This window comes from Oryx dammah, unplaced genomic scaffold, assembly GCF_014754425.2.
Source record: "Oryx dammah isolate SB20612 unplaced genomic scaffold, SCBI_Odam_1.1 HiC_scaffold_1, whole genome shotgun sequence".
Lineage (NCBI taxonomy): Eukaryota > Metazoa > Chordata > Mammalia > Artiodactyla > Bovidae > Oryx > Oryx dammah.
In genome coordinates, this window is record NW_024070185.1 from 24,740,865 (window position 1) to 24,752,866 (window position 12,002).

General features: G+C 47.8%; 1 protein-coding gene across 1 annotated transcript in view; it reads right to left on the reverse strand.

Annotated features, from left to right (window-relative positions):
- Positions 1–2,437: 2,437 nt before the first annotated feature.
- ADAMTSL1 (ADAMTS like 1) overlaps positions 2,438–12,002 on the reverse strand; it is a 797,811-nt gene continuing 788,246 nt past the window's right edge. The window contains exons 27-29 of the mRNA XM_040238476.1: positions 7,611–7,720; positions 6,609–6,829; positions 2,438–4,996 (exon numbers count right to left, since the gene is read on the reverse strand). Coding sequence (XP_040094410.1) covers positions 4,890–4,996; positions 6,609–6,829; positions 7,611–7,720 — 438 coding nt within the window. The 3' untranslated portion in view covers positions 2,438–4,889. The remainder of the gene's footprint in view (positions 4,997–6,608; positions 6,830–7,610; positions 7,721–12,002) is intronic.

A 12,002-nucleotide genomic window follows, 5' to 3' on the forward strand; every position in this document is an offset into this window, starting at 1 on the left:
GTGCACATTTGAGTATTTTGAATTGAGACTAGGTTGTCCATTGGGATTATAAAGTCATATCTGCCTTGGGAAGTTTTTCTGGAAGTTTGTCAGTATTTTGGTGAATCACTGAATTTGCTACATGGAGGGATCGGTTTTCTTCCATGATACAGAGCTTGATTCCCTAATACCTCTCTTGTTTACGCTATTGTCTGGTATTGAACTGTGAAGGAATGGCTGATATCTTTCTCAGTTGAAAATGAAAACAATAGGCGAGAGTCTTTGAAAGCTGACAATGGGAAGTAATGTGAAATAAACCTTCTACCAGGCCTGCCCTTCATCTCCACATCTCTCTAAGGTAGCTTGGATGATGGTAATAGCAGTTAACATTTGATGAATATGTCAGTGATAGGCTAGGCACCCTTCTGTTTCCTCAACAGGAATTAACCAGTTCCTTACAACAACCTGTCACGTGAGGTATCTTCTCTTTAAAGGTGAGGAAGCTGGGATGCAGGAGAGTTCTGATGACTGTTGAACATTCTGGTCTTGATGGGTCCACAGGTTTTCTGAGCTCATCCTGTCAAAGATGGAAACTTCTGAAGCCAAGCAGGGGACCCTTGCATGAGGAGTTACAATCCCAGGACTGGGTCGTGGTTAAGATTCTAAACTTTTACATTGTGGTTGGTGGCTTCTTGGTCAGGATCTCTTTTTTCCCCCTGCTGAGCTTTGTGATTTTGGCAGGAAAGTTTTCCATACATTCTGTCTGAGCCCTCCCCACTCTTTGAGCCATCCTAGGTTTTCTCTCTGGCAACTCTCCTTCCCCCTACCCTCCATGGGGGTCTCTGGGGGACATTGTTTGGTTGCTGGTATGTGAGTATTTATTGTGCTAGCATTGGTCTTCTCTTTAAAGCAAAACCCACAACTCCTTAGAAAATAATTGGAATTTCAAAAAGAGCTTGCTGGCATACTTTTATGCTGCAGAACAGATTGTCACATGCTGGGATGAGTGGCTGAAACAGGCTGGGGCTGGGCTTTCAGGCTGGGGTCCCCCGGAGTGTCTCTCACAAAGGTCCCTGTGTGGGCATCATCTGGGCCTGGGGACACGCTGCCCTTTCACCAGAGCCTGTTTATAAAGAACTCTACAAGCAGGCTTTTGTTTTCTTTTGCGCTTTTCTCTAGTAGCTTTATTAAAATGCTTTAAAAAGGGGGGGAGCTAGGAGCCCTCGAATGCCAGGAGCATTGGTTTTAGAGGGTGCAAAAGCAATGTCTCTATTAAAAGTCACACCATGGGCTTCTGCCAACCTCCAAGCAGCAGGAGAGAATGACGCCTGCACCAGGGTGGCCACACCTGTTGGCTCTCGCACAGAGGAGCTGGGGCCGGCCTCATGGGGAAGGGCAGGGCTCTGGCTAAAAAGCCAAACTGCTCAGGTTTGACTCCTGGGTGACCTTGGGCTTCTCTGGGCCTCTGTCTACCCGTAAGTCAGTGGAGATAATCATGGGGTTCATGTGAGGATTGAAAGGTGGCAATGATCTTCAGATGGGAGCCCTGATGAGGGTGTACACCCAGGAGTTCAGCATGTAGTCACTGCACACTGTGCACGCCACGGGGGCAGGAAGCCTGACCAGGAGTGAGGCTCCTCCTGCACCCGAATCTGCACACACCCCTGAGACGCCTGTGCTTGCTCTTCTTCAGGAAGGTGCTGTGGCTCCCATCTTCCCTCTGCAGACATACCATGCTTTATTGTGCTTTGCTCTGTGGTGGTCTGCAGATACTCTGTTTTACGAGTTGGAGTTCTGTGGCAACCCCACCCTGAGCAGGCCTGTTGGCACCAGTTTTCAAACATTTGCTCACTTTGTGTCTTTGAGTTACCTTTTGGTACTTCTCACAATGTTTCAGGATTTTCATCATTACTTGTTATGGTGCTCTGTGATCCGTGATCTTTGTTGCTGGGATGACTTGCTGAAGGCTCACCTGATCTTTAGCATTTTCTAGCAAAAAGGGATTTATCATTAAGGTGTGTACATTGTTTTTAAAGATATAATGCTATTATACACTTCATAGACTACTGGATAGCATAAATATAACTTTAATATGCACTGGGAAACCAAAAAATTCATGTGAACTCCTTTTTTGTGTGTGTGATATTTGCTTTATTGCAGTGGTCTGGAACAAAATCCTAAATCTCTCTGAGGGTATACCTATCCACAGGGCTGTAAATGAGCTGATTGTGAAAGGCAGCACTCATCTCAATTTGTGGATATTTAGCTCCTTTGGGTTCACTTACAGGACTGACTCTTCCAGGCATGGGCCCCCCAGCTTTCTAGGCAAAGCTGAAAACTGCAATTCTTCCATTTTGGCCAAATTCACATTAGTGGCTGGGAACCAGCCTCACCCCACTCCCCTCCTGCCCAAAACAACATAGGAAGGCTGAGCTTAATAGAGACTCGGACGACAAGATTTAAATAAATAAGCTGTATTATCTGTACAAAAAAAAATATAAATACAGTTTTGTGTTTTAGAGGAGGAGGTGCCTCCTCCCACATTCTTCAGCAGCCCTAATAATCTTGTGGTGCTGCCGAGTCACGATTCACAGGACAAACAGTAAATGTACATTCATCTCATGCAAGGAGCACGCTGCTTCCCACCCCAAACCTTGGTCCTCTGGGCTTGCTCTGAAAGCTGTCTTCACCTGCTACAGCCTGACACGTGGACAAGCTAGAGGACCTCCGCTGTTAGGAACTGTAAATATTGGCCACTGGCTTTCCAGAACTATTGAACTAGAAAGAACCAACCGCATTAGTACCAGCATGGAATCTGTCTTCCGCATTCCGTGCATGACTGTTGTGTCACAAACGAGTCCCCTCTTATTGCCCCATCATCCCATGCCACTATTACAATGTATTCTGTACACAGTGGGTGGATCCAGAGTTAAACATCAGCTTCTTCTAAAAATAGGAACAATACAATAATTGCCACTGAGTTTACAGGAACACAGCTGCAGGAAGTTAATAAAAAGTCCCCCAAATATTTTATTTTTTTTTTCTGGAAGACAATGTACAATTATTCATATTGCACTTTTTTATACAAGAAATCCTAATAAATATTCACAAAAGATATACAGACATAGAAAACATTCTCTTTTATTTTAAATAAAAATTACACTGATTTTTAGTAACATGATTTCTCAGAGCCCATTACTATGGTGAGGAAACCACCTTAACTGCCCACAGCTCACCTGGGGAGGACACAAAGCACATTGCTTTCCCCCCACCCCAACTTTTGTTTCCAGGCTGGCTGGAAAATGCAGCCCTGATGTCAGTGGTGGCCTCTGAGGTGAGTGACATTTTGCGAATTTGTATATGTGGCGCGGGGCAGCCTGTGTGAGGGGTGAGTGACTCTGGCCACCCGGCTCTGCTCTAGCTGCTGCTAAATGGTGGCCACTGTGGTGGGGGGCAGCCCAAAATCACTCGCCCAAAACCACTCTGCTGAACGAGCAATTTGCCAAAATGTCCCAGATTTTCAGTTTTGCCGCTCGACTTGCTACAGCCTCTCTACCATAGCTGATGGCATGACTAGGATGTGTATGCTGCTTTGCCCACACTGAATTAGCAAAACCGAGGTATATTAATTCTGATGGAGTATATCGTATTTCCCTGTAGGGAGGGTATCCGGCTTTGCTGCTGTGCCCCTTGGCCCCACCCACACCTCTTGTCTGAATACAGGGGCAGCTGTCATGGGGCTGCGGTCCCACCCATTACCTGGTCAGCTCTGGAAGGAAGTGGCTGCTCTGATCTAATGGGTGCTCTGACAGGTTGATTAATGGCTTGGTTTTTTGACAAGTTGACCCTAGTCCCTGGCCCTTCAGTGAAACATTAAAAACCTTATAGGTAGGAAACCCAGTCTATTCATGATCAAAACACCTTGGCCTGTGTCAGCAGTTAGTTCTGGGCTGGGGGACTCTTGATTTAGAGACGCCAGGGGTGGCATGACTGCACAGCTAGACCCTGCTGTCTCACCAGCTTTGCCCTGGGGTGTGGGCAGAAAGTTCACTGAGCCGCCTCGGGGACTCCTCTCCACCCTAGGGAGGGCATGGCTCCTGCATGCAGCCTGTGCCCGAGGGCAGAAGAGCTCTGAGCCCCATAGCCTCCCCTGACCCCACAGAGGTCCATCAGGCATGTGGGCTTGGGGTTCAGAACCTCACCAACTGCCTGCTTATTCCCTGCTGTCCCCTTCTCTCAGGAACACACACCGCTTTCTTTGTGCTTCTGTCCCTGCCCTCCCTACTTCATTTTCTGCATCACCGTGCACTTCAGCTACTTGGATTGGCTTCCCTTTACCCTACAGTGTTCTGAGTTCTTGTTGCTCTGACCCCCCGCCACCACCCCGAAGAGCTGAGTTCTGGGCTGGGTCTTTAGCATGGCTGGTGTTTCCCCTTCCCGGTCTTGACCATCCCTGGGCAGGAGAGACGCCTTGGTTGTCCAGAGTCAATACTAATGCTTTACAAACTCTCAGGCGCCTGCCCTTCTGCCCGTCTCTCTCATCTGCTGTTGGCTCTGGCTCCCTGCTCTCCCAAGGGCTACGCTGGCCTCTTCCTAGGTCTCTCTGGGACCCAGGTTGGGAGAGAGCTGGCTGGCCAGGGGGCTCTGCTGTCTGGCCCGTTCTGCTCTGCAGCCTCCTCAGACCTCCGTCCTTGTCCTGTCCCCTCATTCTGTCCTCCAGCCAACTGAGAGCAGACATGCTGGGGGCCTCACATCTGGGGAGGGGGCAAGGAAGGAGGTTGAAGAGGTTGTGTGTGTAGGGGTGGGGAGGGGCAAATAAATAAATAAAACGAAGAAAGCTTAAGTTCTGTCCGAGCTGGTTGCGTGAGTCCTCTGTGCGGCCAGGGTAGTGTTCTCGCCTCACCTTGTCTTCATGCTTTGGCACAGGTTCCACAGCAGCGAGATTTGAACTGGTTGAGTTGGCAGAGTTTCAGCTGTTTCACCTTCTCGCAGTACCTGGTGGTGTCTCTGCATTCCGCTGGGAAAGGGGACAGAAAGGAGATGCGAAACAGACTCAGTCGTGGCCGTGGCCACCAGGTGCCTTCTGGGGTCAGACCCTTGTGCTGGAAGGGCCACTGCTGTCCGGCACCTCTGAACTGGCCTTGCTCTGGCGGAGCTTGGCCATCTGCTCCCCAGGCTGCAGCTGGGCGCCGAATGCTGGGGCTCTGGGCCCTTCTGATGGCCCCCTTCCTTCCTGAGGGTGGTCGGGACTGCCTTACCTCCTAGGCAAGGTGCCTTTTCCCATGGCATTTGAGTATCTGAAGCTCTTCCTCCTTGAGATGGTTCCCAGGAGGACTAAGTTCTGCTCCACTTCGGGGTGGGCGGGGCATGCAAGTGAGGCCTGCGTGTGGTGGCCTCATCCCCTGAAATGTGACTCTTCCCTTCCCTGTGAAGCTTTGGTTTCTGTAATCTCCCGCCAGCCTCTCTACTCTTGCCCTACACCGTGGCATCCTAGTTCAGTACCAGCACAGGCTACATGGTTCTTCAATACTGATGGGGATTGGGGCTGCGCACATCAGTGGTTAACACAGTAAGTCTGAACTGTTTTCATGGAAAACAGTGGTCCTGAGTGTGGGAGCTGGCAAAGATGGGTCAGGCAATACCTGCTTGTGTAGGAGAAGCAACGGGACTGTCTGTTTCAGGGATCTCTCTTCAGCATGGGGACTCTGAGACTCAGTGAGGCCCTGACTGAGGAGGAACTGCTCAGCAAGACCTAAACTTTTCCTGTTCTTTGCCTCACGCTTTGTCGCTGTCCCTGGGAGGAAGCACCTCCGATGTATTTTGGGTCCAAAGGAAGAAAAAATAGGTCCCCACCCAACTGGGATACAAATGTGGTGCTGGGCTGAGGAGGAGGCTCTAGACTTGAGGGAGGGAATGAGTATCAGACTCATGAGTACCAGGAGGGAGGGCGCGGTCGGCAGGTCCTCGTTCTGTGGGCAGCAGGCCGCGAGGGCTGCAGTGTCGGCTGAGCGGGAGCAGCTGTTTGCTGCTCAGGTATAAACAGTGCTTTCTCCCCAAGAGCCACTGTTTAGCTGTCCTCGCTGAGTGTCTGTGTGTGTGTTAGTCACTCAGTCGTGTCCAACTCTTTGTGACCCCATGGACTGCAGCCTGCCAGGCCCCAGGCTCCTCTTTCCATGGAACTTTCCAGGCAACAAGACTGGAGTCGGTTGCCATTTGCTTCTTCAGGGGATCTTTCTGACCCAGGGATGGAACCGGGTCTCCAGCACTGCAGGCAGACTCTTAACTGTCTAAGCCACCAGGGGAGTACCGCAGCCAAACTACTGTAGGTGAGCCGGAGGATGATTTCATCCAGCACTTAGCCAAATGCACCTGGCTCTCTCAGGGGCCAGTATGGAGCCCTTGGGCCACACCCAGCCATCCTCTGTGGCCTAGACACATGTATACACATCCTCGCACACACCTTTGTTGCCTGCGTGCACCCTTTTGAAAATACCTGACTCCGGCCCTGGCTTAGGATCCCTGGGAAGGTAGGACTACGGCCCTGTGTTCAGGCTCGGTCCCTGGGACTGCCCGCTGCACCCGAGGCCTGGTAGGGAGTTTGCAGATGGCTCTGTGGGGTTGGAACATACTGTTTTCGCAGGGGGTGATGTTGCAGCGCTGCCAGTTGGCTGGCCGAGGTCCCCAGGAGCACAGGTGGTCGGGCACTGCCTTGTTGGTGCGGGCGTGCACGCACTCCACGCGCCGGGACTGGAAACCGTAGTTGCCGCAGGTCGCCGTGCAGAGAGTCCACAGGCTGACCCTCCAGTATACATTGCAGGCTTCTGACCAGCAGTTCTGGGTGCTCACAGGCCTGTGCCAGGAGAGTGGGAGTGGCAGGGTTAGGGTCTGCGCCTCTGGGGGCCGGATCAGGGGAGGCAGATGTGAACACACTGCTGTAAACCCAAGACTGTCAGGCGTCCATCAAGAACTCCCAGTGCTGCCAGCCCTGGGTTCTGATCTCTTTTTCTGAATGGCTGCAGGGTCTCAGAAGACCCTTTCCTCTAACTGGGCTGCTGTCTGCTCATCTCTACAGCGTCTCTGTCCCTGCATGATCTGAGAATGAGCTTCGCCAGGCTGGTGGCTGGCAGAGCTGTACGCAGGGCCTGGGACCTTAGGGGCGGGGGTGATGAGCCCTCATCCCCAGGGAAGGAAGGAGGAGAGGGGCTGGGGGCTGGGTAGGAATGGTAGGTGGAGACCCGGAGGCAAGGGGCTCAGTGTAACTTCTAAAGGGAAGTGGACAAGAGGGAGAGGCTGGTGGAGCCCTTGGGCTCTGGTGCCCCCTTTGTGGACCTGACCTCCTGTCCACCCTGGGGCCAGAGCCAGTCTCTTGTGCCAGCTATTCTCCTCAGAAGAACAGCATCCTCTGTGCTCTCATCTCTGAACAAGGAAAGCCCAGCCTGATCCATTCAGTAAGCATGAGGCCACCCTGAGCTGTCTACCTTTAGGAGTCCAGTGGTCTGGAGAGGGTGGAGGTGCAACGGAGGAGTGTCTGACCGCTGTGGGAGGTTGGAGGAGACAGGTTCACTCACCGTTGTCTTTCCGCGCTGTTGACACAAGGGCTGGGGAAGGGGTGGTCTGTGGCTTTCTCTTACCTCGGAAGGGCGCTGCACTGCTCTGATGGTAAGGTGATGCCATCCAGCGTCTGGCAGAAGACTTGTCTGTGCTGCACAGAAAGGCGAGGCCCGATGCAAGGCCCATTGCACTGGGAAGCAGAAAAAGGTGACATACATGTTAGCCAGCCATGGGACAGGCCGCCATGCCCAGGCTGCGTGGGGCAAAGGATCCCTGTGCAGGGGCTTGTTCGAGGTGGTCAGATCACTGATTTTGCCTCTCTCTAGGCCAATTTAAAGGTTATCCATCACATTTCCTTTTCCTAGTGCCACAGTGGGATGGTTAGCTCTGCTGAATCCTGTGAGCATTCTCACATTGTTGTTGCTGTTTAGTTGCTAAGTCATGTCTGCCTCTCTTGTGACCCCATGGACTGTAGCCCACCAAGATCCTCTGTCCATTGGATTTCCCAAGCCAGAATTCTGGAGTAAGTTGCCATTTCCTCCTCCAGGGAATCTTCCCAACCTAGGGATTGAACCTTTGTCTCTTGCATTGGCAGATGGATTGTTTACCACTGAGCAAATGGCTAATGGTAGTGTGGAGGTGGTCAGAGATGTCAGCTGCCTCCCCGATGAACCGTATGCAAGCTGACTTGGCACAATGTACTAGGGATGTGGTGGTAAACTTGAGAGCTGAAGACCTCTAAACAAGACCCCCTTCCCTCCTTCAGTACAGAGGATAATCTGGTTTATTCTTGCTGAATTCATTAAAGTAATGATCATTTCTTTCCTTTCTCTGGCTTCATTTCTTCCAGGATAAACCAAAGGTGGCTGAACAAAAGTAGACTTAAGTGTGTATAGTTAGTCCATGCTCATGGAGATGGTTAAGCTTTTCCCAGGGTTGGCAGAGCCAGCCTATCATGGTAAATATTTCCACCAACAGTGATGTCTGTACAATGAGAAAGCAGCAGGTCCTTAGCCAACATCTGCTATTTGAGTAGGGTAAGGGGACAGATACCCCTTGGAGGTCATTTTAGAACGAAGGCTCTTAACTTGAAAGTATCTGGACTCCTAGGGATTCACAGGGGAGCTGTTAACCCTTAAAATTACAAGCGGAAATCCTGTTTTATTTTAAATTTTATTTTTTCTTTTTAGTCTTTGACCTCCTCACCTATTATTTCCACACTCCACCCCCTGCCTCTGACAACCACCAATCTGTTCTCTGTATCTGTGAGCTTGCTTTTTTTTAAAAAAACTATTCCACATATAAGAGAGATTATATGGTATTTATCTTTCTGTGTGTGTGTGTGTGTGTGTGTGCGTGCGCCATCATGTAATTTTTGTGACTCCATGGACTGTAGCCCACCAGGCTCCTCTGTCCATGGGATCTTCCAGGCAAGAGTACTGGAGTGGGTTGCCATTTCCTACTCCAGTCTTTCTCTGTATGACTTATTTAGCTTAGCATGCCCTGAGGTCCACCCATATTGTTGCAAATGGCAAGATTTTAGTCTTTTTTATAGCTGAATAAAATTCCTGTGTGTGTATAAAAAAGATGTGTGTGTACACACACACAGAAACACACACACATATACACACACACACTATGTTGTCTTTATCCATTCAGCCAACAATGGATGCTTAGAGGGTTTTTTCTGTATGTTGGCTGTTGTTAATTCTGCTGCAGTAAAACATAAGGTGGAGATACATTTTCAACTTAGCATTTTCATTTCCTTGAGGTAAATACCCAGGAGTGGAACTGCTGAATCACATGGTAGCATTAACTTTTTGAGGAATCTCCCTATTGTTCTCCATAGTGGCTGCCCCAGTTGACATTCTCACCAACAGTGTAGGAGGCCTCCCTTTTTTCCACATTCTCACCAACACTTGTTACTTCTTGGCTTTTTAATAATAACCATTTTGACAGGTATGCAGCTGTATCTCAATGTGTTTCTGATTAGTATTTCTCTGATAATTGATGTTGAGCACCTTTTAATGTACCTTTTGGCCATGTGTATGTCTTTGAAAAAATGTATATTCAAACCTGCTTATTTAAAACGGAAAAAAATTTTTTTTTGCTCTCGAATTCTATCAGTTCTTTATATATTTTGGATATTAAACCCTATTGGATATATGATGTGCAACTATTTTCTCACTTAGTAGGTTATCTTCTCATTTCATTGATATTTCCTTTCCTGTGCACAAACTTTAATTATGATGTAGTTTCACTTTTGTTACTTTTGATTTTGGTGTCAGATTTTAAACCACCACCACCAACACTGATGTCAAGAAGAGTACCACCTATGTTTTCTTCTAGGAACTTTATGGTTTCAGGCCTTACATGCAAGTCTTTGCTCCATTTTTAGTTATTTTTGTGTATGGTGTAGGGTAGTGGTCCAATTTTCCAAACTACATTTATTGAAGAGGTTGTCCTCTCCCCATTTCATGTTCTTGGCTCCATTGTTGTAAATTAATTGACCATATATTTGTGGAACTATTTCTGATTGCTTTGCCTTCATTTTACTTAGAACCCCGTGGGTTTCCTGAGCCTGGATGTCTGTTTCTTTCCCCAGGTTTAGAAATTTTTCGGTATTATATCTTAAAACAGGATTTCTGCTCCTCTTTTTCCTGGGACCTATATAATGCAAGCCCTTCAATCTAGCTTACCTTTCTTTCTTTCCTGCTCTGATTGGATGAGCTCTACTGCCCTGACTTCACATTTGCTGACCTTTTCTTTGCCTCATCTAGTCTGTTGCTGAACAGCTCTAATATAATTTTCAGTTAATGTGTTCTTCAGCCCTGTGACTTCTATTAGGTACCTTCTTGTATTTTCTATCATCTTGTTGAATCTCTCATTCGGTTCACACATCTTTTCATTCACCCATGCTGAACTTCTAAAAGCTTTCAGGTGATGCCAGTATTATTGGTCCATGAACCTCATGTTAAACAGTAACAAGGCTTATGGCATTACAAAGAATAGGGAACTGCTAGATCTGAAAATCATTTTAGTAATTTTGCGTTGGTGATATTGTTTGGATTGGCGTCAAACCATAGATTCCCACCAAACCTCCATATTCCTCTCCTGTAAGAATGAAAATGGTAAGCTTCTGACAAGAAAATTCTTTTGAAATAGTGTCATGCAAAGATCTATTCCTTCATTTTCCTATCTCTTTGAAGTCTGTGAAAACCATGCTGGTTTTAGTCGAAGTAGAACTAAGACCACCTTCTCAGTTCTAACAACCTGGCTTCATGTATAATTCAACTTTACTCTTTTTATCCAACACATTTATGAGGCACCTGTCGTGGGTAGGGAATGTGTTCCATAAAAGCATGTGTGCAGGAATGATGGCAAAAACAGCCCTGGAATGTTTACAGGAGAATTATATGAGAGGTAGAATTAGAAATGTGGCTGTGAAACGTGTGCCACATCATGAGAAATACTGGATGCTGTCTGGGGAGTTTGGAGTTTCTTATGAATGCTGCTTTGTTGGGGTGGGGGAAGGGAGGTTTTTAAGTGGGCGTGTCATGATCAGAGTTACTCTTTAAAAAGATTATTCTGTCAGCAGTATAGTAATTGAGTTGAAAAGTCTGGAGAAAGAAATCTAGGTAACAAACTGTACTGAGCGAAATGAAGGCAATGGAAATGGAGAGGTGATGCTATGGAAGTGTGATCCGCATGGCTTCGGTGGTGCCTTGACTCTCAGGAGTAACAGGGAGACAGCTGAGTCTCAGGGTTAAGGACTGAAAAACTAGGTAAGAATTTGTTTTGAAGATGTTTTGTATGAGATGTTTGTGACATATGCAAATATGTATGTTCATTAAGCAGGTGGGTATATAGATCTGTGACTTAAAAGTTGAGCTGTACTGAACACTATCCATTTGAAAGTCATCAGTACACAAGTGGTGCCTAGGAGTTGCAAGTAGTATAACCCAAGGGGAGAGAAAGCATGAGATGGAGAAAAGGCTTAGGGCAGAACCTCAAGGAACACTAATTACACTGTGGGAAGAGGAGAAAAAGAGAACATAGAAAATGTATTCATAGAGACCAATAAAGGAGTTTCCAGAAAGGAAAGGAGGTCAGTGGTATCAAAATCAAAATGCATCAAAAAGAACAAAGAAGTGGCCAGGACCCAGTGGAACTTATAGGCTGCACTGGCGATCCTGGAAAAGGCTCTTTCAATGTGGCAGTTGGCTCTGAAGTCAAACCAGCCATGAACAGAGACACGAACAAGAGAGGAGGAAATGGGGCTCTTATCCTCACAATCAGGAATTCTTAAACGAGTGTGTCTGTCAGCAAAATGGCAGGGTAGGTAGCTCTAAGTCCTCATTTGTACACAAACATCAAAAAGCTGCCAGAAACTGGCTAAACTAATCTAACAGGAATTCTGAAAAAGGCCTACAGCAACTTAGAAATACCCAATAAAGAAAAATCCATCTTCA